Genomic DNA, 26222 nt, shown 5'->3' with positions numbered 1-26222 from the left:
TACTTTCCTCCATTCTAATATTATTGGTGAATGATACCTCTAGGTATCACTATCAAACAGATTTCTCCTTCCTGATGCATGCCTGAAGTCTCTGCCATAAGGTACTGGCTGGAATTTGTGTCGACAACAAAAGAGGACTGTTGCAGAGGCTTGTGGATAGGACTAGATCAGGTACTCTGAACTATTGCTACTTTAAGAAGAGACTCCTGCTTCTAGGATTCTGAGCTGACATTGCTTCGATAGGTTTTAGACTGAATGAGTGGAGTGGGTCAGAGTTTCCAGGACTCTTTGTAGTCCAGAAATAGATACAGTTCATGAAGGCAGACTGCTCGTCTAAGATGCAATAGACACAAATGGAACAAAAGTTAAATACATAGGCATGAGTGAACTGATGAGGGAATCTTATTACAGTTATTTCCTTGGAATATGGTGGGTATTATTTTTTAAAGCTTTATTGAGTTATCATTTATGTACTGACTCAAAGATTTCCAGTTCATTCATAGAATTGTGCAACTACCACTAAAGCTAGTTTTTAAAAATATTTCCATCACACTTAAAAATGCTCTCAGGCCTTTCTGCAGTTAATTCCCACTCCCTACCAAGCCCAGGCAACCACTTATCTGCTTTCTGACTCTGGCCTTTTCTGGACAACTTATATAAATGGAATTATGCAATATGGGGCCTTTTGTGTCTGGATTCTTTCACTTAGCACGTTTTTGAGGTTCACTCATGTTGTAGCATGCATCATTATTTCACTCTTTTTTAAAATAATTAATTAATTAATTTATTTATTTATTTTTGGCTGCATCTTCGTTGCTGTGCACGGGCTTTCTCTAGTTGTGGCGAGCGGGGGCTACTCTTCGTTGCAGTTGCAGACTTCTCACTGAGGTGTCTTCTCTTGTAGCGGAGCATGGGCTCTAGGCGCACAGGCTTCAGTAGTTGTGGCTCGTGGGCTCTAGAGCACAGGCTCAGTAGTTGTGGCACACGGGCTTAGTTGCTCTGTGGCATGTGGGATCTTCCTGGACCAGGGCTCGAACCTGTGACCCCTGCATTGGCAGGCGGATTCTTAACCACTGTGCCACCAGGGAAGCCCTTACTCTTTTTATAGCTGAATAGTATTCCATTGTATGGATATACCACATACTGTTTACCCATTCACCAACAATGCACATTTGAATTGCTTCCAGTTTGGGGCTATTTTGAATAACGCTGCTATGAATATTTGCATACGAGTCTTTGTGTGACATATATTTTAATTTCTCTTGGGTAGATTCCTAAGGGTGGAATTTTTGGGTTGCCTGGTAAGTTTATGTTCAACTTTTCATGAAACTGCCAAATTATTTTCCAAAAAGACCATATCATTTTCCCTTCCCACAAGCAATGTATGAAGATTCTTGTTTTTCTGTATCCTCACCAACATTTTTACTGTTTTTCTTTTTGGATAGAGCCATTCTACTGGGTATGAATTGGTATCTCACTATGGTTTTAATTCGCATCTCCATGATGGTTAATTATGTTGAACAATTTTTCATGTGCTTATTGGCCATATGTCTGGCTTCTTTGGAGAAATGACTATTCAGATCTTTTCTCCTTTTTTAAATATGTAGTTTTATTATCGAGTTGTAAGAGCGCTTTAAAAATTCTAGATTAAGTCCCTTAATAGTTAAATGATTTGCAAATATTTTCTCCCATTCCGTGAGTTTTCTTCACTTTCTTGATGGTATCCTTTGAAACATAAAGGTTTTTAATTTTGATTAAGTCTTTTATTTACTTTTTTTGTCATTGTTGCTAGTGCTTTTGGTATCATATCTAAGCTTTGTTTAACCAAAGGTTACAAATATTTTCTCCTATATTTTCTTCTAGAATTTTTATAGATTTAGTTTTTACATTTAAGTCTATGATCTATTTAGAATTATTTTTGTTTATAGTGTAAAGTAAGGGTCTAAATTAAATTTTTGGCATTTTATGGATATTCAATTGACACAGAACCACTTGTTGCAAGGGCTATCCTCTTCCCATTGAATTGTCTTGGAGCCTTGGTGAAAAATCATTTGATCAGAAATGTATGGGTTTACTTCTGGACTCCCAATTCTGTTCCATTGATCTACATGCCCATCCTTATGCCAATACCACACTGTCTCCATTATTAACTTTTGAAAGTTTTAAAATAGGGTAGTGTAAATCCTCCAACTTTGTTATCATTTTTCAAATTTATTTTGGCTATTTGAGGACCTTTGCATTTCCATTTGAATTTTAGCTTACCTTGTCAATTTAGGGAACCTTGCAATCTTAACAATACTGAAAATTCCAATCCATTAACATGGAATGTCTCTCCCATTTATTTAGATCTTTTAAAATTTATCTTAGCAATGTTTTGTGGTTTTCAGTATACAAATTTTGTACTTCTTTTGCTAAATTTCTTAAGTATTTTATTCTTTTTGATGTTGTTAGGAATGTTTTCCTGATCGTTTTCTTAATTGCATTTTTGGATTGTTCATTGCTAATGTACAGAAATACAAATAATTTTGGTATATGGATCTTGTGTCTTGTGACCTTGCTAAATTCATTTATTAATTTTAGTAGTGTGTGTTTGTGTGTATTCCTTAGGATTTTCTAAATATAAATCATGTTGTCTGCAAATTAAGACAGTTTTTACGACTCCCTTTCTAATCTGAATGGCTTTAAAATAATTTTGTTTTTTTGCACTGGTTAGAATCTCCAGTACAATGCAGTACAATGATGAATAGAAGTAATGACAGTGGACACTCTGGTCTTGTTTCTGATCTTAGAGGAAAAGTATTCAGTCTGTCATGATTACATATATTAGTTAAAGGTTTTTCATAGATGTTCTTTATCAGGTTAGGAAAGTTTCCTTCTAATCCTAGTTTGTTGAGTGCTTTTATCATGACAGGGTGTTGAATTTTATCAAATGCTTTTCCTGTATCTTTTGAGATGATTATGTGTATTTTGTCCTTTATTCTATTAATATGGTATTTTTAATTGTTTTGTGGGCTTTTTTTTTAAAGACACACTTATTCAGTGTCATGATCAGACTATTATATTTAGAAATCAACAGCATGGGTGCAAAAAAAGAAAATCTACATTAAAACCCTTTGTTGGAATGCTTTACACCTTCCATAGAACAGAAACTAAAATAACCTGTTATACAATTAGTCACAAATACAGTCCTCGAATATATACACTACCAAACGTAAAATAGATAGCTAGTGGGAAGCAGCCGCATAGCACAGGGAGATCAGCTCAGTGCTTTGTGACCACCTAGAGGGGTGGGATAGGGAGGGTGGGAAGGAGGGAGACGCAGGAGGGAAGAGATATGGGGACATATGTATAACTGATTCACTTTGTTATAAAGCAGAAACTGACACACCATTGTAAAGCAATTATACTCTAATAAAGATGTTTTTTAAAAAGTTATACAAATATAAAACAACAACAAAACCCAACAAATACAGTCCTCGAGTTCCTTTTGCCCATACACATGAGTATTGTCTAAAATGTCTTATTTGTAGCAGCTAGGCCCTGCCACCACTGTGCTTGGCTGAATTCACAAATCTGTTATAACCTAGCTTCCCTGTCACTTCTCTGGTTCTCCTCTCCTGCTAAGCTTTGTTTCCTGGCAGTAATTAAAACCTTCTGCCACTGCCACAGCTACTGCTGCCACTGGAACCTCCAGAGCCAACTTGGTTTCATGGTTTGGCAAAGTATTGGCTTCCACCACCACAGGGGCCAGAACTTGTGCCTCCAAAGTTTCCTCCTTTTGTGGGTCCAAAATTTGAAGATTGATTGTTGTAATTGCCAAAGTCACTGTAGCTTCCACCACCTCCAAAACTGCTTCCATCATTACCAAATCCATTATAGCCATCCTGCCACCATATCCACCACCACCGTGGCCGCCACCAAAGCCACCTCGACCACTGAAGTTTCCTCCATGACCAAAGCTGTCACTCCCACCAAAACCACGTCTGCGACCACCACCAAAGTTTCCAGAACGACTGTGATCTCTTTGGCTGGATGAAGCAACAGCCATCTCTTGCTTAGATAGGGCTTTCCTTACTTCACAGTTGTGGCCATTCACAGTGTGGTATTTCTGAATGACAATCTTGTCTACAGAGTCATGGTCATCAAAGGTTACAAAAGCAAAGCCTCTCTTTTTGCCACTGCCTTGGTCAGTCATGATTTCAATCACTTCGATTTTCCCATACTGTTCAAAATAATCTCTTAGATGATGTTCTTCAGTGTCTTCTTTAATGCCACCAACAAAAATCTTTTTCACAGTTAAGTGGGCACCCGGTCTTTGAGAATCTTCTCTTGAGACGGCCCTCTTTGGTTCCCCAACTCTTCCATCTACCTTGTGTGGCCTTGCTTTCATGGCTGCCTCCACCTCCTCCACAGTGGCATATGTGACAACCCCGAAGCCTCTGGAGTGCCTGGTGTTTGGATCCCTCATTACCACACAGTCTGTGTGCGCTCCCCATTGCTCACAATGGCTCCTCAGACTGTCATCGGTCGTTTCAAAGTTCAAACCTTCAATGAAGAGCTTCTGCAGCTGTTCAGGCTCTTTGGGAGACTCTGACTTAGACATGACGGCAGTAGAGGGGAGAGACTTCAACAATGCTTACTCGGCAGCATCCATGGGCAGAAAGCTTCACTGTTTCTTTTTTAAGATTTTTTTGATGTGGACCATTTTTAAAGTCTTTATTGAATTTGTTACAATATTGCTTCTCTTTTATGTTTTGGTTTTTTGGCCACGAGGCATGTGGGATCATGGCTCCCCGACCAGGGATCGAACCTGCACCCCCTGCATTGGAAGGTGAAATCTTAACCACTAGACCGCCAAGGAAGTCCCTAATTGTTTTTAATACTTCTCCAATTTGCATTTCTGGAACAAATCCAACTTTGTTGTGTTTTATAATCCTTTTTCTATATTGCTGAATTCAGTGTGCTAATGCTTTTTAAGATTTCTTGCATGTGTATTCAGGAGGGATATCAGTCTGTAGTTTTCTTTTCTTCTGATGTCTTTATATGTGTCTTTGGTATCAGAGTAATACTGGCCTCACAGAAGGAATTGGGAAGCACTTCCGTCCTCCTCAATTGTTGAAAGAGTCTGTAAAGGATTGGTGTGATTTTTTTTCCTTTAAATATTTGATCCAATTTGCCACAAAAGCCACATGAGCCTGGGCTTTCTGTGTGTGGGGGTGGGGGGGATGATTTAAATTGCTGAATCCACTTCTTACTTTTTAAAAAATCTATTTGCATATCATAATTTTTTGGTAATACTGCTCATATTAGATAATACAGTTGACCCTTGAACAACATGGGTTTGAATTGCATGGGTCTCCTTATACATGGATTTTCTTCAATAGTAAATACCACAGTACTACACGGTTGGTTGAATCTGTGGATGCATATGCGGAGGAACTGCAGATGCAGAGGAATGGCGAATATGGATATATGCGGATTTTCAACTGCATGGAGGATCAGCGCCCCAACCCCCCGTGCTGATCAAGGGTCAACTGTATGTTTTAACAATTCTCGATTCTGATTTTGCCTCCTGATGGTTGCTATCATTATTTTCTTGGTTGTTTACTAACTTGCCTGAACTAAGTTTATGACCTCTGTCTCCACTATAATGTGGGGCTGCTGACCGCTCTGCTAAGACTTTTTTCTCTTGCTTTTATTTTTAAAGACTAGCTTCCTCAGGGTTGCTCCTATATCTTCATAGCTCAGTGTTAAGGTTTTGCTCAAACACCTCCAGCCAGTATACATCCATTATCTGCTGATGAGTCTGTGGGTGGACTGAGGAGCACGTTCAAGCTTCAAACTATTTACAAGGCTGCTCCAGCTTTTATTTTCTCCTGGTCTCTTTTGCTTCTCATAGGCGTGTAGGCCAGGGATGTGTGAGCATGTACACAGGATATGTGGATTGCCTATCAAGTCCACTATGGCTGTCTCCCTTCCTGGATTTCCCTGTTACATCCCCTGGTAGTCTGCTGGCCCAGTGCCTGCCTCAAACAGTCCTGCAACCTCAGGCTAGCAGTCCTTCTTACCCACTTGCCACTGAGATCTGACAATGCTCTAAATCAAGTGACTTCCTTTCAGCAGCAGCAGTGGCAGCAGCAAAGCGGCTAGCTTTTATTTTACAGCCTGCCTCACCATGGTTGAACTACTGTGCCAACAAAGCTGGAGTGGGGAGTGGTGGTGGTGATAAGTGGTAAGTTGGAGCAAGCCCAGTGTATTAGTCAGGATTCTCCAGAGAAACGGAACCAATAGGATATAGATAGATAGATGGATAGATAGATAGAGACTTATTATGAGAGATTGGCTCACATGATTAGGGAGGCTGAGAAGTCCCATAATCTGTTGTCTGCAAGCTGGAGGTCCAGGAAAGCTGATGGTGCAGTTCCGGTCCAAACTCAAAGGCCTGAGAACCACGGGAGCCAATACTGTAAGTCCAAGTCTGAGTTTGAAGGACCATGAACCAGGAGCATCAACATCTGAGGGCAGGAGAAGATGGATGTCCCAGCTCAAGCTGAGCAAATTTGCCGTTCCTCTGCATTTTTGGCCCTCAGTGGATTGAATGATATCTACTCGTACTGGTGGGGAGATCTTCTTTACTCATTCTACTGATTCAAATGCTAATCTCTTCCAGAAACACCCTCACAGATACACTCAGAAATGTTTTATCAGCTATCTGTGCATCCTTCAGTTCAATCAAGTTGACACAGAAAATTAACCATCACACTCAGGCAAGTACACCATAGACTTGCTCTGTTCTTACCCAAAGTTCAGAAGTTCTAGGTTTGTTCTAGCCTTGGGTCAATTTCCAGAGAAACGGTTGTTTTTGACAATTTGTTCAACTTTTTAGTTGCTCTGCACATAGGCGTAAATCCCCTAAACTCAAGAATTTATTTACTCAAATACAGGAGGATTTTCTTCATCAAGGTCAAAGAAACTCTTCCAACTGAGGGAGACGTCAGTCTCTGACCAGCATCAGTGCAAGATACAATAGTAATACTGACCTGGAGATTTTTCTACTGTTTTACAATACAGCCTTTGATCCAAACATATGAAGAAGGGAACTAATATTTAATAGAAAATGGACATCAGCTTTGGTGTACACTTTGCTGATATGATTTGAACTTGGAGCCACGTGAGCAAATCTAGATGGCAGAAGCAGCAAACAGAAGGTCATATGTCTGGGGAATGAGAAAGAGAAATTAGGAAAGAAAGAGAGAGAGAAGAATATGAAAGGAGTCTAATGATTTTTCCGAAGGGCTCTTTATACCCAGATAGATTTTCCAATTATTTTGTAAATCCTTCAAAAGCAAGAACAGTCTTTCATGTGTTGTAAAATGCTTTAATGTAATGTCAGTACCACACATGTGTCAAATTAAAATACTATAGTATTCACTAGTTCCAACGGTCTGGGTAGTACTGAAGGCTAGGTTTGTTAATATTTTATGGCCATGAAACCAAATTCTAACTCTGTAATGTAATGTTAGTGTGTCCTCCTCAATCTAGAAGATGGGGCATTGAGACACACACTAACAAAATTTCAGCCACTCAAGAGTCAGATTTTCTGACCTTCACTTATGTAAACAATATCTAAAAGCAGGCATGTTAGGAGCCAAAGATTGATGAGCTGCCAAAATGCTGAGTATTTGTTATATAATGTGGAATAGCATCTAGGAATATCTATACCATTTTTAAATTACTCAGGAGACTTAAATTTGTTAAAAATCATTGAATTACACACCAAAACGGGTGAATTATATGATATGTAAAATATGCCTCAATAATGTTACTAAAAATACCCAGGAGACTGAGAAAAAAACATATTTTTCAAATATGAAGTTTGAAAAATACACAGATGCAAAATAAAGTCAATTATAGTCCTAAGAAAAGGCAATCTGTTAGGTATTACAGATATTTAATTCAAACAGATGTCTTACACAGCTGCATTTTAAGGTAGGTGAAACATGCCACTTTAGAAATGAATGTATTAATGAAATGTTAGATGCAATTAGAACTCTAGCTATTCAGGAATAAAATTTTCAACAAATCCTTTTTTAAAATTTTTCTTGAACTTTTACTATCACTTATATTTTCAGAAATTTGCAGCTCATGTAACCAACCTATGAATGACTTTCACCTTGACCACAGATTTATTTGTATGGAAAAACACAACAGTATTTGCTAAGTATATTCAATATCTTCCACCTAATTAGTACCTCAGGGCAGGTTGTTTATAAACAGAAAACAATAAGGGACACGTTAAATATCCCCAGCAGTACTCTCTGCATACTATCAGCTTTAGAAATAAAGAAGACAGTTTGCATTTTAAGCAATAAACCAGCTAGCTAACAGACTGCCATTAAATACAAGGAATCCAACTAGAAAAATGTGGGATTCATGGGGAAATAACATCTGCAGCTTTATACACTGGACAAATGAACATGGTTCCCTTTAGCTTCAAATTAGAAATATGTGTAGAGGGCAACATGGAAATAGATACTATTATTTCTGTTTTTGATATTAATTAAAAAAAGAATGTTATAAAAGTGTTTCACACTTGATACTAAATACATCTCAATTTTGCACATCCCCCACCTTCCTACAATCACTGCCAAGTGACTACCTAGTATCCATTTACTTGGATCACAATAGAAATCAGCCATTAATTAGGGAGCATTTGGCTCAAGGGACCTGTAATGGGTTGCAGAGAATTGCACATCATGCTTCATATGCAGATGAGGTTGCCATCTGGTGGATTTTCTCTAACTATAAGCTAACAACATTTATAGGTAAAAGCAGAGTAATCCTTTTCTAGATGGGCAAAGCTGCCACTTTTAGAAAACACCTGGTTTCTTTTAACATCTATTAAGTGTCCATTTTGTGATTTGCTCTGAATGGGTGCCTGTTTTTTGTAACTTAAATATGAGGGAAAAATACCGCGAAAGCAAGTATATTAAAACTTCAGATTTAAAAGGTAAAAAATGTGGAATGAAAAAAGATATTCCATGCAAACAGTAACCAAAACAGAGCAGGAGTGGCTACACTTAGATAAAATAAACTTTCAGCTGAAGTCTTTCACAAGATACAAGAAAGTCACTATATCGTGATAACTGGGTCAGTTCAGAAATGGCAATACAATAATAGTAGAGGACTTTAATATCCCACTTTCAATATTGCATAGATCATCTAAATAGAAAATTAATAAGGAAAGAGTGGTTCTGAACAACACTATAGACCAAATGGGCCTAACAGACATATACAAAATGTTCTATCCAACAGCACCAAAATACGCATTCTTCTCAAGCACACATGGAACATTCCAGGACACATCTTATGTTGGGCCGCAAAGCAAGCCTTAGTAAATTTAAGAAGATTGAAATCCTATCAAGTATCTTTTGCAACCACTAAGGCATAAAACTAGAAACCAATAACAGGAGGAAAACTGAAAATTTCACAAATGTGTGGAAATTAAATAATATACTCTTGAACAACCAATGAGTCAAAGAAGAAATCAAAAGGTAAATCAGAAAGTGTCTTGAGACAAATGAAAACAAAAACACAACATACCAAAATTTATGGGATGTAGCAAAAGCAGTTCTAAGGGGGAAGTTCAAAACAATAAATACCTACATTAAGAAAAAAGAACGATCTCAAATAAACAACATAACTTTACACCTCCAGGAAATTAGAAAAAGAAGAACAAACTTAGCCCAAAGTTAGCAGAAGGAAGAAAATAATAAAAATTAGGGCAGGAATAAATGAAATAGAGACTAGAATGACAATAATAAAACAAAAAATCAATGAAACTAAGAGTTGGTTTTTGAAAGATAAACAGAATTTACCAACCTTTAGATAGACTAACCAAAAAGAAAAGAGAGCGGATTCAAAAGGTAATAAATGTGACATTTTTATTTAGCAAGTTTTTGCTAAACAAAATTTTGTTATGCTAATATTAAAAATGTCTAGAAGTAAGATCTATGACATCACATTGGTTCTGTTTTAAATGTCAAAGTGACTTCTGATATTAAGTATGTCTTTACCTAACAGCCTTACCATGGGGATTCAGGAGCAGATACATGCCAGAACTATAAACAGTTCCTTCTCTAACTTACTCTAATACAAAATGACTGTTGATTCAAATATCACCACCCAGCTTATCTAGTTTTACTTTTCTCTCCTTCTTTTCCCTGATGACAGGGATAGTATTGGGTTGTTGTAGGGATGAGAGCACCTACCGAATAGATTTTTAATACATCTCAGTAAATATGAGAAGTGGGTATTTTGTTTGTCTGTTTGTTGTTGTGTGTGTGTGTGTTTGTTCTTTTACTGAAGCTCTATCTACTTTTCCACCCTGATGATTTCAATTAACACTACCATGTTTGCATGAAATAACCTACATCAAAGTTAGTTTAAAAAAAGAAATCAGCAAGCAAATACATACATATGTATATACATAAAATATCAATACAAATTTAATACAAATATTAATACAAATGTAGTGACTACTCCAGGAAATATGACATCACAATTGCAAACGTGATGTTATATGAATGGGTATTTGTGACTTGGGATAAAATTTCCTTTACAGTAAGGTGATGCAAATAATTTTTCTATGTATAAGTGAGGCAACGAGCTCTGGAAACCAGTTAGATGACAAGAATAGGCTCTGGTAATGCAGACACTAATGTTGAAAATACATGTGAAGAGTTATATATTTCATGAAATAGGAGGGGATAAAAGCAATACAGCTAAATCAATGTATTTATATAATGGAACTTAATTATTTTACTAAATTTAAATTTTAAATAACCTAAGTAGATATTTAACTCATTCATTTATATCCCTAAACATTTTTATAATCCAGTTGACAAGAAAAACTTTTTGATATCTTCTTATTGAGGTCTCCTTATATTTGAGGATATATAACACATGCTGATGACTACATAATCTGCATTTCTAGCCTAGCCCTTTCTCTTGAACTCCAGACTCAGATACCTAAATATCTCCTAGATATCTCTACTACCGTGTTCCACAAAAGAGACAGCAGAGCTAAACGGTTAGGAGCGCAGACTAGGGGTTAAACAGACTGGGTCCAACTCCTGATTCCATCATTTACCAGCTGTGTAACTTTGGACAAGTTACTTCATTTCTTTGATTCTCAGTTTCCTCACTTGTAAAATGGGGATAAAAATAGTACTGATCTTATAGCATTAGTGTGAAAATTAAATGAAATATATACCTAGTACACCTGGTTGAATGTACTCTATTAAACAATCAATAAGTTATACATTCCACTATAAGAAACACATGCACATATATCTCATTGAAACCAGTAATTTTTTCCCTTGGTGTGCCTTAGCTGGCAGCTCTTTTTCTAGACTTGCTGTACCTAAACTGGTTTTAATGATGTTTTGCAGCAGTTGTCAAAGGTTAGCACGTATGAATAGTATACAAAGGAACACATATATATGGAACGTTACCTACAAAATTCATTCTGTTTATACTGAAAGTTGGCAAAACAGAAAAATCAAAATATTTTGCATCATTCACATGGTATTTGTCACATAATACCATATACAATATAGCAGTTCTTTTGTATATGTCTTACCTTCAACACTAGATTATGGGCTTCTTGATAAACAGCAGTTTAGGCATTTTTAATATCCTTTCTCCCATAATGCCTTGCAGAGAGTAGGTACTCAGTAGATATCAATCAAGTAAGAAAAAAGAAATATACCTTGTCCTTTTACAGTAAAAATGCAAATTTTTCAATCTTAAACAATTGGCAGGCTGAAATATATTTTACTAATCTTTGGGAGAATTAATTATTTAAATTCTCATTTCCTCTCCAGATTATTTCCTTTAATCCTAGACCAATTTTATAAATGTTCCAGACCTATGCATTCTTGGTAGCTTGTCTGACTGAATGTGTATTAAATCATCACAGGTTGCTATTATCTAGGAGTTTTTGTGAAAGTTTGATCACTTGGAAACATCAGCCATATTGCTTTAAAAAAAAATGTTTAAAATTTATAGTAATGCCTTGGCAGGTTTCTCTCTCTTTTCTTTCTCCTTTTATTCCATATCCTCTCTTACAAAATATCTGATGGTATATTTTGCAAAACAGTGAACTATTGGAATCAAAACTCCTGCTTGAAGTTCCAAATCATTAACCTTCAAATTCAAGTACCTAAGATGAACTATTTAGTATTAACATACTGAAAGAACAGCAAAAAGCAGGGATAGTGTACAGAATTATGCCATGAATATAAATAAGTCTAGAGCACTTGGGAAGGGGAGGAATGGGAGAGGGAAAGGAAATGAGAATATTATGACTCTTTGGAGGCATTCTTCCGCCTTTCCTCCTCCTTACCTATTTAACCTTCCATTTTTACTGTTTAAGTTCACTTGTCAAATAATCACTAAACATGTATAAGAAATAATTCATAAAACATGTTTAGCACAGTTACTGACACACAGTAAACACTCAGTAAAGGTTAATAAATATTAGCGATTAGTATTATTATTGTGTGCAGTCCCACTTCTTTGCTCTTACATTGACCCCTTTTCCCAAATTTACATATAGGCAGGGTGTGTGGTCAGGGTTGGAATAGAGGAGGACCAGGCAGACTCTTTTTTTAACACTTAAGGTCTGTCTGAATAATATTTTTAAAGTAGTGTCTGGAATTCACTCATTTCATGAAATCTACATTAAATTCCCAGCTCCATCTCTCCAATCAGGAGTCTTTCCAACTAGGCACTAAATGGCATACTTCTTAAGGTTCCCCAATGAGGGCAATTAATGTCTAGAGGCAATTTTTCATAAAAATGCATTCTGTATCCAAAAACACTAGACAAGCCCGTATATCTTATGTTTGTGTATCCAGTTAAATTACCTATAATTTTAAGTATTTGAAAGTTGATATAACTCAGTTTTCTGTAGCAGCAGATCTTTTACAGTACAGTGAATAGTCATATATATGGCTTATATATTATAGAACTACTTATTTCACGTTTCTTAGGAACAGATTTTCTTTTTGCAAGTGGGCTTCTTAGTCTTCCACCTTTAATGTTATTAGTTTGGACTGCATTATTTCTCCATACAGAGTGTGCTATTAGACTTCCAGTTAAACAAGGCAGATTAGAAACATGCATTCATCTCTGCGCTTGCATGAAGCTCCACTAAAATGACAGTAAAGGAATTTTTTAAAAAAGGTATAAATAGAGAAGGACAAAGAGAACAGGAGAGAAGACAACAGCAGACAAGCAAAGTTGACAAAACTTTAGAAGCTGGAAAGCAATAGATGAGATGAATGTTAAGCTTACTTAACAAACTGGAAAAAGCTGAAACCTAAGGCTGGTGGTGATGAGTTGTTTTTAAAGTTACTCGATATCTCTGAGATACAGAGATATTTCTGAGATACAGAGATACAGGTTGAAGGGAGAGCTAAAAAGAGGAGGATTGATTGAAAGTATGTATAAGGAAAAATTGCATCCCGAAAGCTCCTTATCCATTCAAACAAGATTCAAGTTTTAATACAGCATTCTATTTCACTGCTTGGAGTGTCAATGGGTGCTTCTTGCTTTTGAAGAAGCTTGTTGACTTAGTTGAAAGAAAAACAATGATCTCAGTTAAAAGAAAAATTCAAGTTTTATTTTCTACGGTAATTAAAACATCTTTCCAGAAAAGAAGCTCTAGTGTTGGAAACAATAGGCATAGCTGAGGGCTGGATTGTGAACTTTAGTGAAAATGGGGATTGAATCTCTATTTACTAAATAGTAAGACTGCCCTCTGTCACCTTTCTGCTGGCTGATTTCTAAGATATTTTCAGCTGAGCAGACTGGAGGATTCTGTAGAAGCTGACCAACACAAGTGTAAAGCCCTACAGACACTGATATTTGGGGTCTCCCATGAAAAAGATTGAATTTCTTTCCAGTTACTCCCCAGTGAAGCTCAACAATCCATAAGTCACAACAATGGAGACAGAACTTCTTTTTTGTGCCTCACTCTTAAATATTTATGGCTGACCAAATCCCTAGATATTTGAGTAAATTTTCTAAAATGAAAGACAGAGATCAAAACAACAACAGCAGCAGCAACAAAAGTCAAAGAGAAAAGAAACAAAACTATAATAACATCTTCAGAGAAATGAGGTGATACTAAATTCAAGATACAAGAACAGTGTTCTGTAAAAATGGAACTTTCAATGAATGAGAAAGAGCTCTTAGGAATTCAAAATATAGTAGTAATCTTAAAAATCAATAGAAGATTAAAAATTTTCAATTGATGAGCTCTCCTAGAAAGTAGAACAAAAAGAAAAAGAAATGGAAAATAGAGAAAAGATGAGAAAGTTCAAGGATTCAGTACTGGAGGGCCAAATTGGACCAAAAGAAGTTCCAGAAAGAGAGGACAGAAAAAGCAGAAGGAAGGAAATTACTAAAGAAATAACACAAGGAAAATTCCTAGCACTGCAGGATATGAATATCAGATTACAAAGGTCTATCATGTATCCAGAACAGTGAATGAGAAAATAATTCTCAGTAACATACATCATAGTGAAATTTCAGAAGATAGAATAAACAAAAGATTTTAGAAGCTTCCTGAGAGAAAAAAACAGGTCATATACAAAGTATCACAAATAATATTAGGAACAAACTTCTAAACTGTATCCCTAAAATCAAGAAGACAAGTTTTTAGGGAAAAATCATTTCCAACTGTGATAGGATGAATAATGCCTCCCTCCAAAGATGTCCTTGTCATAATCCCTGGACCTGTGGATATGTTACCTTACATGGTAAAAGGGATTTTGCAGATGTGATTAAGTTAAGGATCTTGAGATGGGTGATTATCCTGGATCTTCTGGGTAGGACCAATGTAATTAAAAGAATTCTCATAACAGGGAGGCAAGAAAATCAAAGTAAAAAAAAAGGAGATGTGTAAACTGAAGCATGGGTTGGAGTGATATGTTTTGAAGATACAGGAAGGAGCCATGAGCCAAGGAATGCAGGTGGCCTGTAGAAACTGGAAAAAGGAAGGAAAAGGATTCTCCTTTAGGGCCTCTAGAAGGAAACAGCCTTGCTAACACCTTTAGCCTATTGAAAATGAATTCAGATTTCTGGTCAAAATAGAATAAATTTTTGTTGTTTTGAGCCACTAAGTTTGGGGTAATTCATTACAGCAGCAATAGGAAACTAACAAACCAACCTAGAATTCTATATCAGTCTAACAACTGGATGAGAGATTAGAACAAGGTGTTTTCAGACATGCAAAAATCTCAAAAAATTTATCATCTTTCTCAGGAAGTTATTGGAGGATATTTGTCCACCAAAATGAGGAAGTTAAAGGAAAAGTGAGGGGAACATAAGGTATAGAAAATGGGATCCAATACAAGAGAAAGGCAAAAGGAATTTTCAAGATAACAGTGAGAGGATACCCCAGGAAGACAGCTATTCAGAAAGATAAACCAGCTCAAACTGAAACAGGATAAAAATCCCTATCACAGACATCTTTAATTTTTAAAAAATTAAGTTATAGTTACCCTGATGTATTTGAACATACAGAGAGGAGCTGTATGGATTTCTTGGGAAGACCTGTTTGGTAATGAGTAAGTGATAGATTCAGAAAAAAGAATCCTAAGCAAATAAAAATTAAATAAAATGTAGCAGAACAAAATTTTTATAGGATAGGAAATGTAATAACAAACTCAATACATGGTTAAACTCTGAATAATGTTTACAAAGTCATAGTAATATAATCACTGAATATTTATTTTACCAAAAATTTGGGGAGGAAGGGAAGTATGTGTTTATGGGTACATAAGAGAGTCAAACTGCCACCTCTCATAATAGAAAGTCAATAGATATTATCTAAAAAGCTGAAAAATCAAGAAATAGCGGTGGAAAATGAATGTTGCCTGCCATTTCAGTAAACAAAGGGTGTTGCAGCCATCAAACCATCAGCCACTGCAGCCCCCCCCAACGGTGCACCCTGAGGGGAACTGAGAATGGAGAAAAGCAGGATACTGGCCCCAAATAGTTAAGATGCATATCAAAGGAATAATTTTGATGAACCCAGACTCTTGCATCTTCCCATACATAGAAAAGCACTAAATTCATTACCTTGAGATGTCTGTTTTTTTGTGATTATCAGTAACTTTTGATATTCGACTACATGTTTTTTTGCTTTTAGCAAAAACTGCTATATATCCTGGCTCCTCCCTTACCTCTTTGGAACAGTTCCTCAGAGCTATCTGAGAGGCTGTTTCCCAGGCTACAGTCCTCAATAACAACCCAGAATAAAACATAACTTGCAACTTTCAGGTTGTGTGGTTTTTTTTCAGTTGACATAGCAATATAAGCGTGTTATCGATACATAGAAACATGGTAGTAAATATTATAGGGAATAGCTAAAATTGTTTAAAGTTATTGTCCTTTGGAGTGAGAATCAGGAACGGAGAGGGATAGGACAGAGAACTATTGTTTTTTACTGTACTATTTTAAAAAAAATCTATGTACATGGTATCAATTTAATAAAATTAAAATTTTACTTTAAAAGTGAGTTATTCCCATGAACAATACATTTTTGTGCTTAGCTTAATTCATCTAAGATGCATTGTGGGCATATTCTAATCTAGAAAGCACAGTTTTTATGATAGGTAAAAATCCTCTTACATATATTGGCACATTTGCACTTACTCAATTCTTGAGGGATACAAATAAAAATCGTTGCTATGACCTATAGGGCTTGTTTAACTCTCTAATCTCATTGCATGCCACCGATTCCTTTGCCTATTATGCTCTACCTACACTGTCGTTTTTCATTTCTCTTTTCAAACAAGAAAAGCACCTTTCCTGATGACCTGTCCAGTCTATTCACTTTGCTTGGAAGGCTATTCCCTCAGTCTTCTCCTGGTTGGCTCCTTATCTTTCAAGCCTCAGCTTAAATGTCACTTCCCCAGAGTAGCTTTCTTTGACCATTGAATCTAAAGTCGGTTCCCATGCCACCCCACCCCTCCTGTTATTCTCTCTTGCATTGCTCAGTTTTTTATTGCACTTTATCACAACATATTTGCATGCTTGTGTGTTTTCATTAGATTCTAAGCTGTCTAGTCTATCTGTGTGTAGCAGAGGGACCTGTACATAGTAAGTGCTCAATGAATATTTTTGAATTAATTTGTTTTTATTAAGTGATCTGTCCATACCTCTGATATTTATAAAGAATGGAATGTTATATTCTGTAGTTTTTGCTGTAAGTTAGCAAAAATTAGATAGAGGATTAAGTAAAAACAAAATAAAACAACTCAGACCTTTTTGAAAACTTGAGTTCTTGAAAAACATCCAAGTCTTAATATCTTTTGTCTCATCTGAGTACTAGCCCTCTATCATATAATGGATTCTAAACAATGTCTGGTATTATGTTTCATTCAGTATAGTCTCCTTTAATCAAACATTTTATCATTTGTAGTTAAGCTGATTATGATAAGTTTACGAAACAGGGGCTTAATTAACATCACTGATCCATACAGGAGGCATATACTCATATAATTAGGATCACATAAATGTCTTTTCCTTCTTCCAAAAATACTTGGTTGTAAGATGTATAACTTAGTCTTATAGTCACAATAATAGAATTAAATGCTTCATTTAGGTGACTTAAAAGAGCATTTCATGGTCTTTGATCTTTGTCTTTGTAGCCTAGGAAGGAATGTGAGGTAAAAATCACAAAGGTTCATTTTAATTATTTAAGTAATATTGTAGTTTTGATATGATTTGTAGTGTAATTTTTTATAAGCAGCAATTTCATGTACAGATAGGATTTGTAAAAATCTTTCAATTTCAGTCTGATAAAAAGAGATCAGACATGTAATTTGTCTACCACATTGCTTGTCACATTAGGAGTCTTCAATAAAAATTAGCTTTTTTCCCTGCCTGTGAGAACTCAAGTAGTGGTACAGCCAACTCTCATTCATTACAATTCATTAACACCTCAATTTTATACTTGTGTTTTTTTAACCTAAGCCAAAGACCCTGATCTGATTTATTTGAACTCATTGTTTCTGCTTCTTCATATTTTCTTTCATATCTTTTTCTGGGTATCCTTTTGAATCTTGATTTTATCAGCTCTCTTGCACACTCTTGGGTAAATGAATTATTTCATTCTACTCACTAGGATCTTGAAGAAACTAGGAAACCTAGTTGGAATCTTTTAAACATGGTTGAAAGAAAAATATCTATTAGTAAACTGTAGAGGAGGAAAAAAAATCTTTTTTGTCCCTCTACCCTTCCCCAGGTGGGGCCTTGTAAATTAGACTGACAAAAGACAGATTAACAAGAGAACAACAAACAGAAGTTTACTAACATGTGCATCAGGCATACGCTACATGTACTCAATGATGAGTAACTGAAAGGGGTGGTTAGAGCTTGACCTAATACAGCAGCTTAAAATAACAAAAAAGTCTTAGAGGGCTGACAAGACAAAGGAAATGGACTTTGAGTTTTTGGGGTGGCAAATTGGGAGAAGGTAAATATATCGGGGAACTAACGGATCATAAGAGCTAGTTAGTAAAGTCTGTTATGTAGGTTCCTCTGATGCTGATTCCAGGCTGTAAGGGTCTAGAGCTGTCTCTGGTGGTTAACTTCTGTCCTTCCTGGTACAGAGGGGAGGTGCATACCCTTACAACTACCACTTTTAGGCAAATAAGGGTAGGGCAGAGAGTTTTTCTTGTATCTGTTTCTTCTCAATTGCCTTCAGCTCAAAATAATTCTTATGTCAACGTGCCATATTTTGCAGTAGCATATTCTGCTAGCTCTTTAAAATTAAACAATTTTCTTTATGGTTCTCCAAAAATTGACTCTATTATAGTAAAATTTTGATGTGACCAGTGTAGGCAAGAAATAATTATTTTTGTGTCCCTAACAGTAAGACAATTACCATCAATAATATTCGGAAGGGGGAGGAGGAAAGGGAGAGTCAAGTTCTGGCAACTCTTCAAGAACACAATGGATCCACAAAGCAGAGATTAAAAACAAATGTTTTATAATATGCAACTTCTCAGCTTTGATAAAAGACATTTACTTTAATAATAAAGGATATATAGAAACTTCTGATGAATGATGAAAAATTAAAGAAATAAATCTAAACACAATAGTTAGGCAGCTCAAGGATTCTATAACGTGCTGTGTTTAAAAGATTAAGAAGAAACATTTCTGGTTTTTCAGACTTTAAAAGTCATATTGCTGTTATTACTTTATACTATAATATAGATACCAATACTGTAGGCTCATCATTAAAGGATAAGTCAGCATAGTATGCCTTGACAAGCATCTGGAGGGTTGGATTCAACCCTCTGCTATTATTATCTTGGGAAAAAATCACAATCTATTTTAATCTCTGTTTCCTGTCCATAAAATAAAACCAATGAATTCCATGGTTTCTTAATTCTAAAAGTTCACAGGACTGCCCTCGTGGTGCAGTGGTTAAGAATCCGCCTGCCAATGCAGGGGACACGGGTTCGATCCCTGGTCCAGGAAGATCCCACATGTCGCGGAGCAACTAAGCCCGTGCGCCACAACTACTAAGCCTGCGCTCTAGAGCCTGCGAGCCACAACTACTGAGCTCGCGTGCCACAACTACTAAAGCCCCCACACTTAGAGCCCGTGATCCACAACAAGAGAAGCCACTGCAATGAGAAGCCCGTGCACTGCAACGAAGAGTAGCCCCCGCTCACTGCAACTAGAGAAAGCCCGTGTGCAACAATGAAGACCCAACACAGCCAAAAATAAATAAATAAAATTAATTAAAAAAAAATAAGTCCATAAAACTTTGATCAGCCTATGAACAAAACCATATATTCTTGAGATAGAAAAGGCACTATGTTTTATTTATTGTTGTATTCCCCACAGGGCCTAGCATGGTACCTAATAACTCTTTTTTAGTTCAATAAACATTTATTTTATGTCCCTAGGTTCCAGGGACAGCACTAAATTCTGGAAATTCAGAGATGACTTAGACACGGTCTCCACTCTTTCAGGATTTTACGTTCCAGAGGAAGAAAAAAGTATACAGGTAATTTAAACATCAAGAATTATGACAGAGGTAGGCAAAGAACAATATTTGCACATAATGCACATACCTTACAAGGGTCAGAGAAGGGCTTCCTGGAGGAACTTGCACCTCTGCTGAATCTTGAAGGATTAGCTAACCATACTGATGGGGAGGGAGAGGAAACAGCAAGAGCAGAAACAGAAAAATATAAAAAGAATATGAATAAATTAATATGGCAAACATTCATCACAATTTCATTCTGAATTATTTAAAAAATAAAATAGATCCTCATTTATATAAAACCAATATGAAACCACCCTAACCATAAGGATAACTAATGCTACTTTATTTTCCATATTTCCTTTAGATTCTCAGCAATAGCTCTGTGTTTATTTTATTGGGCAAGTATATACGATATTTCTTCTAAAATGCATGTCAGAAAACCTGGGTTTCATATGTCATGAAAAACTGAAAGATTTTGAAAGGGGGGGAAGAAAAGGATTACTGGGTAGCTTACAGAAGGCTGGGCATTGCCTAGTACATCCTTCCTGGTTATCTGACTCTGTAGTGTTCTGAGCCTTTCATTGGGTTAGAAAGAGTCCTGGAAATCTTGCCTCAGTCCACTGGTGCTGTCTGAAAGTTATCTAAGTGATGTCAACTCAGAAGTCTATTCTTTGAAGTGGCAATCATGTGAAGTACCTGGTAAGGTCCTTTTCCATGAGGCTCTGAGATTGTTCTTCTTTGTTGAAGATACAAATTCTAGCCTGTAGTAGAATCTTCGGGTAAGCTTTAGAGTAAAACAAGAACATTAAGAGATTTAATGGCTGTGGTTAATTTATTACTATTGCCAATTCTATCAAAATAGAGGAGCCATATTGGAGTCCAGTATATAACTATTTCATAGGAGTTTTGATGAGAGTTATTCCTGAAGGTAAAACAGTATTATGAAGGGCACATCCATCATGGAGGGCACTGACAAATTGCTGGGGACTTCCCGTAAAGCATGCAATTTCTGAAATTTTTATACTAATATTTTACCAAACAAACGTAATTTAGGAAAGGCTGAATGTCCCTTCTGATCTGACAACTTTTCCCATGCAACTTTACTATAGTAACAAATTAAACAAACCTAATTATTTCCAGTATCTTTTTTTATATGGTGGCAGCGCAAATCTTTGTGATTCCAAAGGCCCTCTGAGAAGTCTTAGAGGTTTTACGCATAAAAGTTTTAGTTTTATGTATGTAATATATTCTGAAAATTTTATTTTATGTGTCCTAAATTTAGGAACTGATTTTGGGAAGACAAAATTAAGGGTTGTCGGAGGAGATTTGGTCACTTGATTAGGTAGGATCATGAGTGACTGAGAAACAATGCTTCCCTTCCTATTTAATCCAAGTACAAATAATGCGTTTAAAAAAAATACAATGTAACACTATTTACATAATGTAACACAATGTTACACAATGTAACACAATGTAAGTGAAGAGTCGCGTTCTATGGGTATTTTCCCCTTAAATAATCAGGGACACAAAAAGACAACTTACGCGATAGAAGATTATTCTTGTAAGACACAGAATCTTTGCTATTTAGGCAGATTACATGTAAGGTAAAGAATAATCTTTCAAATCGTAGGTGGAACCATTAATTACTAAATAAAGGAAACAACCCCATCTAAACTGCGGCCTCTCCCGTTGCGGAGCACAGGCTCCGGACGCGCAGGCCCAGCGGCCATGGCTCACGGGCCCAGCGGCTCTGCAGCACGTGGGATCCTCCCGCACTGGGGCACGAACCTGTGTCCCCTGCATCGGCAGGCGGACTCCCAACCACTGCGCCACCAATAAGCCCAGTACACACTTTTTTAAAAGGTGCTTACAGATCCTGGATATTATCTTCAAGCTGGCATACCAGGAAGCATAGTTACTGTTGAAATAAAGTTTGTCAGAATGCTGATTTAATGTAGTTGAAAAGAAATTTACGTTTTTCATAATCATAAACATTTTTAGAAATAATGTTAACTTATTTGATAAGTAAGCCTGTGTAAGTTTAGGAAAAACACACCCAAGTAAAATAAAATGCATACTTAACACTGACAAAACAGAGAAAAGACTTAATTACCAAAATTTTATATCAATTATGTAATCTTGGGTTCTTAAATCGTTTCTGGATCAATTTCTGCAAGAAGATGTTTTAGTAAAGTCTAGAACATTTAAAGTATTAATGTAACCAAGCAAGGGCTTGTGTGCCCATGCCACAGGAAGCCAAACTCTGACAGTGGGAGTTTGCAGCAAAGTAAGGGTTTATTTGCAGGGCACCAAGCAAGGGAGTGGGATACAAGTCTCAGATTCACTCCATCTTGGTCTCTGAGTTGGAGATGTTTTGAAGGGGAAGAACAAAGAAACTGGAATTAATCATTGTCTTGTGATATTTCTGTGACATTTCTTAAGCATGATTTCATGAGTCAAGATGTCTCTGGTTTAGGATTCTCTGGCCATGTGGTCCATGGCTCAGGGGTCTGTGAGCTCATCTTGCCCTGGAGAAACAGCCTGAGTTTTTAAGGTAATGATGATATCTATAACAACAGCAACTTTAGTCACCTGACTCTGGTTGGTTAGTGTTCAGTTAGCATAGGATTGAGGTCAGAGGGCACAAGAAAGGGAAAAAAGTTTTGAATAGAGAGATTAATCATTAACTCGGTAAGGAAACTGTTTTAGCGGGGCTCAGTTTCATCAGATATTCAATTTTCTTATTTTCTGGAAATTTAAGACTATTCAATTTCTGTATGTGCTTATTCTCTCTATGAGCTCATCAGAACAGTGCTCCTTTAATTTATATCTTCCAGATATAGGAAAAGATATCATAGACACAAGATCTTTCTGAATTACAGAATATTTTGGAATATTTTTTGTCTTTATATTCCAATAAATATTCATACTTTATTCCTCTTATTGGGCAGAAAATATGCTTATATTTTATTATTTAACCATGATCTTTCTACATTTATTGTTATTATGAAACTAGTTTTATTAATTCATGAAATTTGGTATCAAGAAAGGGGTAGAGCATACCACCCCTCAAAAAGACATGTACTCAAGCTACAAGATTTAGAGAAACAGTCTTGTTAGAAATAGGCTTAATAGGTTTTTTTAGCCCATGTTCTAGGCTTAATTCACCTTTAATCCTTCTCGTGTTAAGAGTTTCTTCTCATACCTTCCCTTCTGTATTTAACCAGGCAGAGCAAAACATCCATATTAGCTAAACTGAAATTTTAAGTAGGAAATACAGAAAACATTAGAATGAGATAAAGCAGGCAATGATCTTAGTAATGGTGGTAGGACAAAGAAGAGGAGTCTTGAGAAATCGCCTCTCCCGTACCTGATTGCCTAAGTATAATATATATGTGGTATTTATTCATGCTAATGTATAATTTTACATTTTATTATAATTTAAATTTATGGTAATTCTACGTTTTAAATGGTTCAATGGATGGGTTTAATGACAGAGATGTAGGCTTCAGGCCTTAAAGCCTCTCTTTTTTTTTTTCTTAGAGAATGGACTTGAGGATATGGGGAGGGGGAAGGGTAAACTGTGACAAAGTGAGAGAGTGGCATGGACATACATACACTACCAAACGTAAAATCAATAGCTAGTGGGAAGCAGCCGCATAGCACAGGGAGATCAGCTCGGTGCTTTGTGTCCACCTAGAGAGGTGGGATAGGGAGGGTGGGAGGGAGGGAGACGCAGGAGGGAAGAGATATGGGAACATATGTATAACTGATTTATTTTGTTGTAAGGCTGAGGCTGACACACCATTGTAAAGCAATTATACTCCAATAAAGATGTTTTAAAAAAAGCCTCTATTTTACACACAATGCTTGCTAATGGAGCTTACTGTTTCTCTGCAGCTTCCAAGACTCTGTAGGGCTCTGGTTTCTTGAGAACCACAGCTGGAAGAAGAGCCCAGGCTAATGAGCGATTTTTAAAAGGCACTTTTTTTTCAGATGCCCTCAACAGACTTGAAGTAAAACCATCTCTCAAATGTATCTTGGCTAAAGAATCCCAAACTTCTATATCATTAAAAGAGCTGTGGTACCCGAGCAAGGATGCAAACACAAGGGTGTGAGGCTTCATGATTATTTTTTTAAACCCCACTTTTGAAAAAAATAAATTTGTCAATTGCCCACCTCCTTAACTGTGAGGGTCCCATGAGCTTCTACACGCAAAGGGCTTACAACAGCGCCCCGCACATAGGCCAGGAGCATTCTTTGCTCCCAACTCATCCCCGGCGACCCAGTTCAGGTGGCTGCTGCCCCCTGGCGGCCACGCCCGACTTCCGTCTCCCGCACCTAGAGCCGTTGCGGCGTCCACGTGGTGTCCGCTACGTCACGTCCGGCCCTTGATATTCGTGGTTGTGGGTCACGCGCGATGAAGTGCGTGTTTGTTACTGTAGGGACCACCAGCTTTGACGACCTTATTGCATGTGTGTCGGCGCCCGACAGTTTGCAAGTGAGTGGGGAAGGCGAGCGGGAGGCAAGCGGGAGGCAGGCGAGCGGCGGCTGGGCTCCCCGCGCTGAGCTCGCCGCTCGCCGCCACCAGCCTGACCGCTAACCTCGGTAACCTTGCCTGACGGTTGCACTCGGGAAGAATCCCTGGCAGCTCAATCTCTGGTGCCGCCGCCCATCAGCCGGCTCCTCCCCGCGCCTGACTGGGCCTTCCTCCAGCTCCCCCGGTGCTTGGGGTCCTCCGCCTCCTCTTCCCGTTTCCTATAGCCTTGCCGGGCCGCTCCTCCCCGTCCTTTTTCCGGTTCCTCCTTTCTCCCGGATTTTCTCCGCGGATTCTCCGCCTCCGCCTTTCTTCCGGCTTAGCCTCTCCTTCCAGCGGCTCCGCCTCTCCGAGCCGGGGTTCCGGCCCGCCTCCCGGTCCCGTGCCTGTGCCCGCCTCGCTGGCCCCTTGGGGCCGCGCGGTCGACGCGCTCCGTCGGGCTCTGCCCTGCCCGACCCGGCCGGTCCGCTCGGCGCCCCGCCCCGCCGCGCTCGGGCCGAGGCCGCCGTGCCTTACTTCCGGCTCAGGCACCCTCGCGGCCGGCGTCCACGCGCGGCGCGGCATCCCCCGAGCGCGCCCTTTCCTTAGGGCTCGTGGTTCGCGCAGTCCCAGCCGTGTGCTACGACGACGCTGTTCCTTGCTCTCCCTCCCTAATTTGCGACGCCTTTTTCAGAGTCTTTGCGTTGGTCTCCAAGTTCTTGCTGGGCCATTTCTGTCACGACGGGATGAGCTGGGGCGTTTAGGTCCCTTAGGGCTAGTGAGGTGCCAAGTCGGGGCCCGGGACGGGGGGAAAAGGAGCCATTTGAAAAACTAACGGGCTCCGGTTCGACTATTTATTCGGCAGCTCGTGCTCCGATTGGGTGGTTTGTTGTCGATATTACTGTTTTTACAGTAGCCTGTTTAAAAGGCCCGCTTTTTCTTTTTTCCCGTTTCAGATAATCCAGAGCCTCGGTTACAACCGACTTGTCCTACAAATAGGTAGAGGAAAGGTGGTACCTGAACCATTCAGTACGGAGTCATTTATTCTGGATGTTTACAGATACAAGGATTCATTGAAAGAAGACCTTCAGAAAGCAGATCTTGTTATTAGTCACGCCGGTAAAGTGCCGTAGAACTGTCCGGTTTGGTTTTTGATAGACAACAAATAAGAACAGAAACTCGAACCTTTCTGATGTAAAATAAAATCACTAGGGTAACTCACCGGTAGCCATTTTGAATAAAATACTGATTGCAATATAGCAGTCGGGAACATTATTGGAGAGAATTTGTAATTCTGGGTGATAGAAAAATGGGAAATCAATCACTGAAGGCCAGCTTTACAGTTTACAGAACTGTAAACTTTAGGGTTTACAGAAACCCTAAACACAAGCAAAATAAGTTATCCAATGACATGTGTCAAGAGTTGTCAGTGGGAATTAGTATCTGGGCTTAGGTCTGCAGGAACGTTCAGCCATCTGATTGGTCGGATTGGTCATTGAGAATTTGGCTTTGGAAGATTTTTTACATTTCTATTAAAAGGTTAAGTAATTTGTCCAGTCAGTAAGCGGCAGGCAGATAACAGTCTGGTGCTGGTATCGTCTACCCAAAAAGGATTTGTCTGCT

The 26222-nt window shown here is 37.8% G+C and overlaps 1 protein-coding gene and 1 pseudogene across 1 annotated transcript in view; one reads left to right on the top strand and one right to left on the bottom strand.

Annotated features, from left to right (window-relative positions):
- Positions 1–3644: 3644 nt before the first annotated feature.
- LOC132513485 (heterogeneous nuclear ribonucleoprotein A1-like) lies at positions 3645–4613 on the bottom strand (annotated as a pseudogene).
- A 19812-nt stretch (positions 4614–24425) lies between these two features.
- The window catches only part of ALG13 (ALG13 UDP-N-acetylglucosaminyltransferase subunit), a 76874-nt gene continuing 75077 nt past the window's right edge, over positions 24426–26222 (top strand). The window contains 2 exon segments of the mRNA XM_060137284.1: positions 24426–24584; positions 25556–25718. Coding sequence (XP_059993267.1) covers positions 24504–24584; positions 25556–25718 — 244 coding nt within the window. The 5' untranslated portion in view covers positions 24426–24503.

This window comes from Lagenorhynchus albirostris, chromosome X (genome assembly GCF_949774975.1).
Source record: "Lagenorhynchus albirostris chromosome X, mLagAlb1.1, whole genome shotgun sequence".
Lineage (NCBI taxonomy): Eukaryota > Metazoa > Chordata > Mammalia > Artiodactyla > Delphinidae > Lagenorhynchus > Lagenorhynchus albirostris.
Note: the sequence above shows the minus strand (reverse complement) of the source record. Positions and strands in the feature narration are given on the sequence as shown.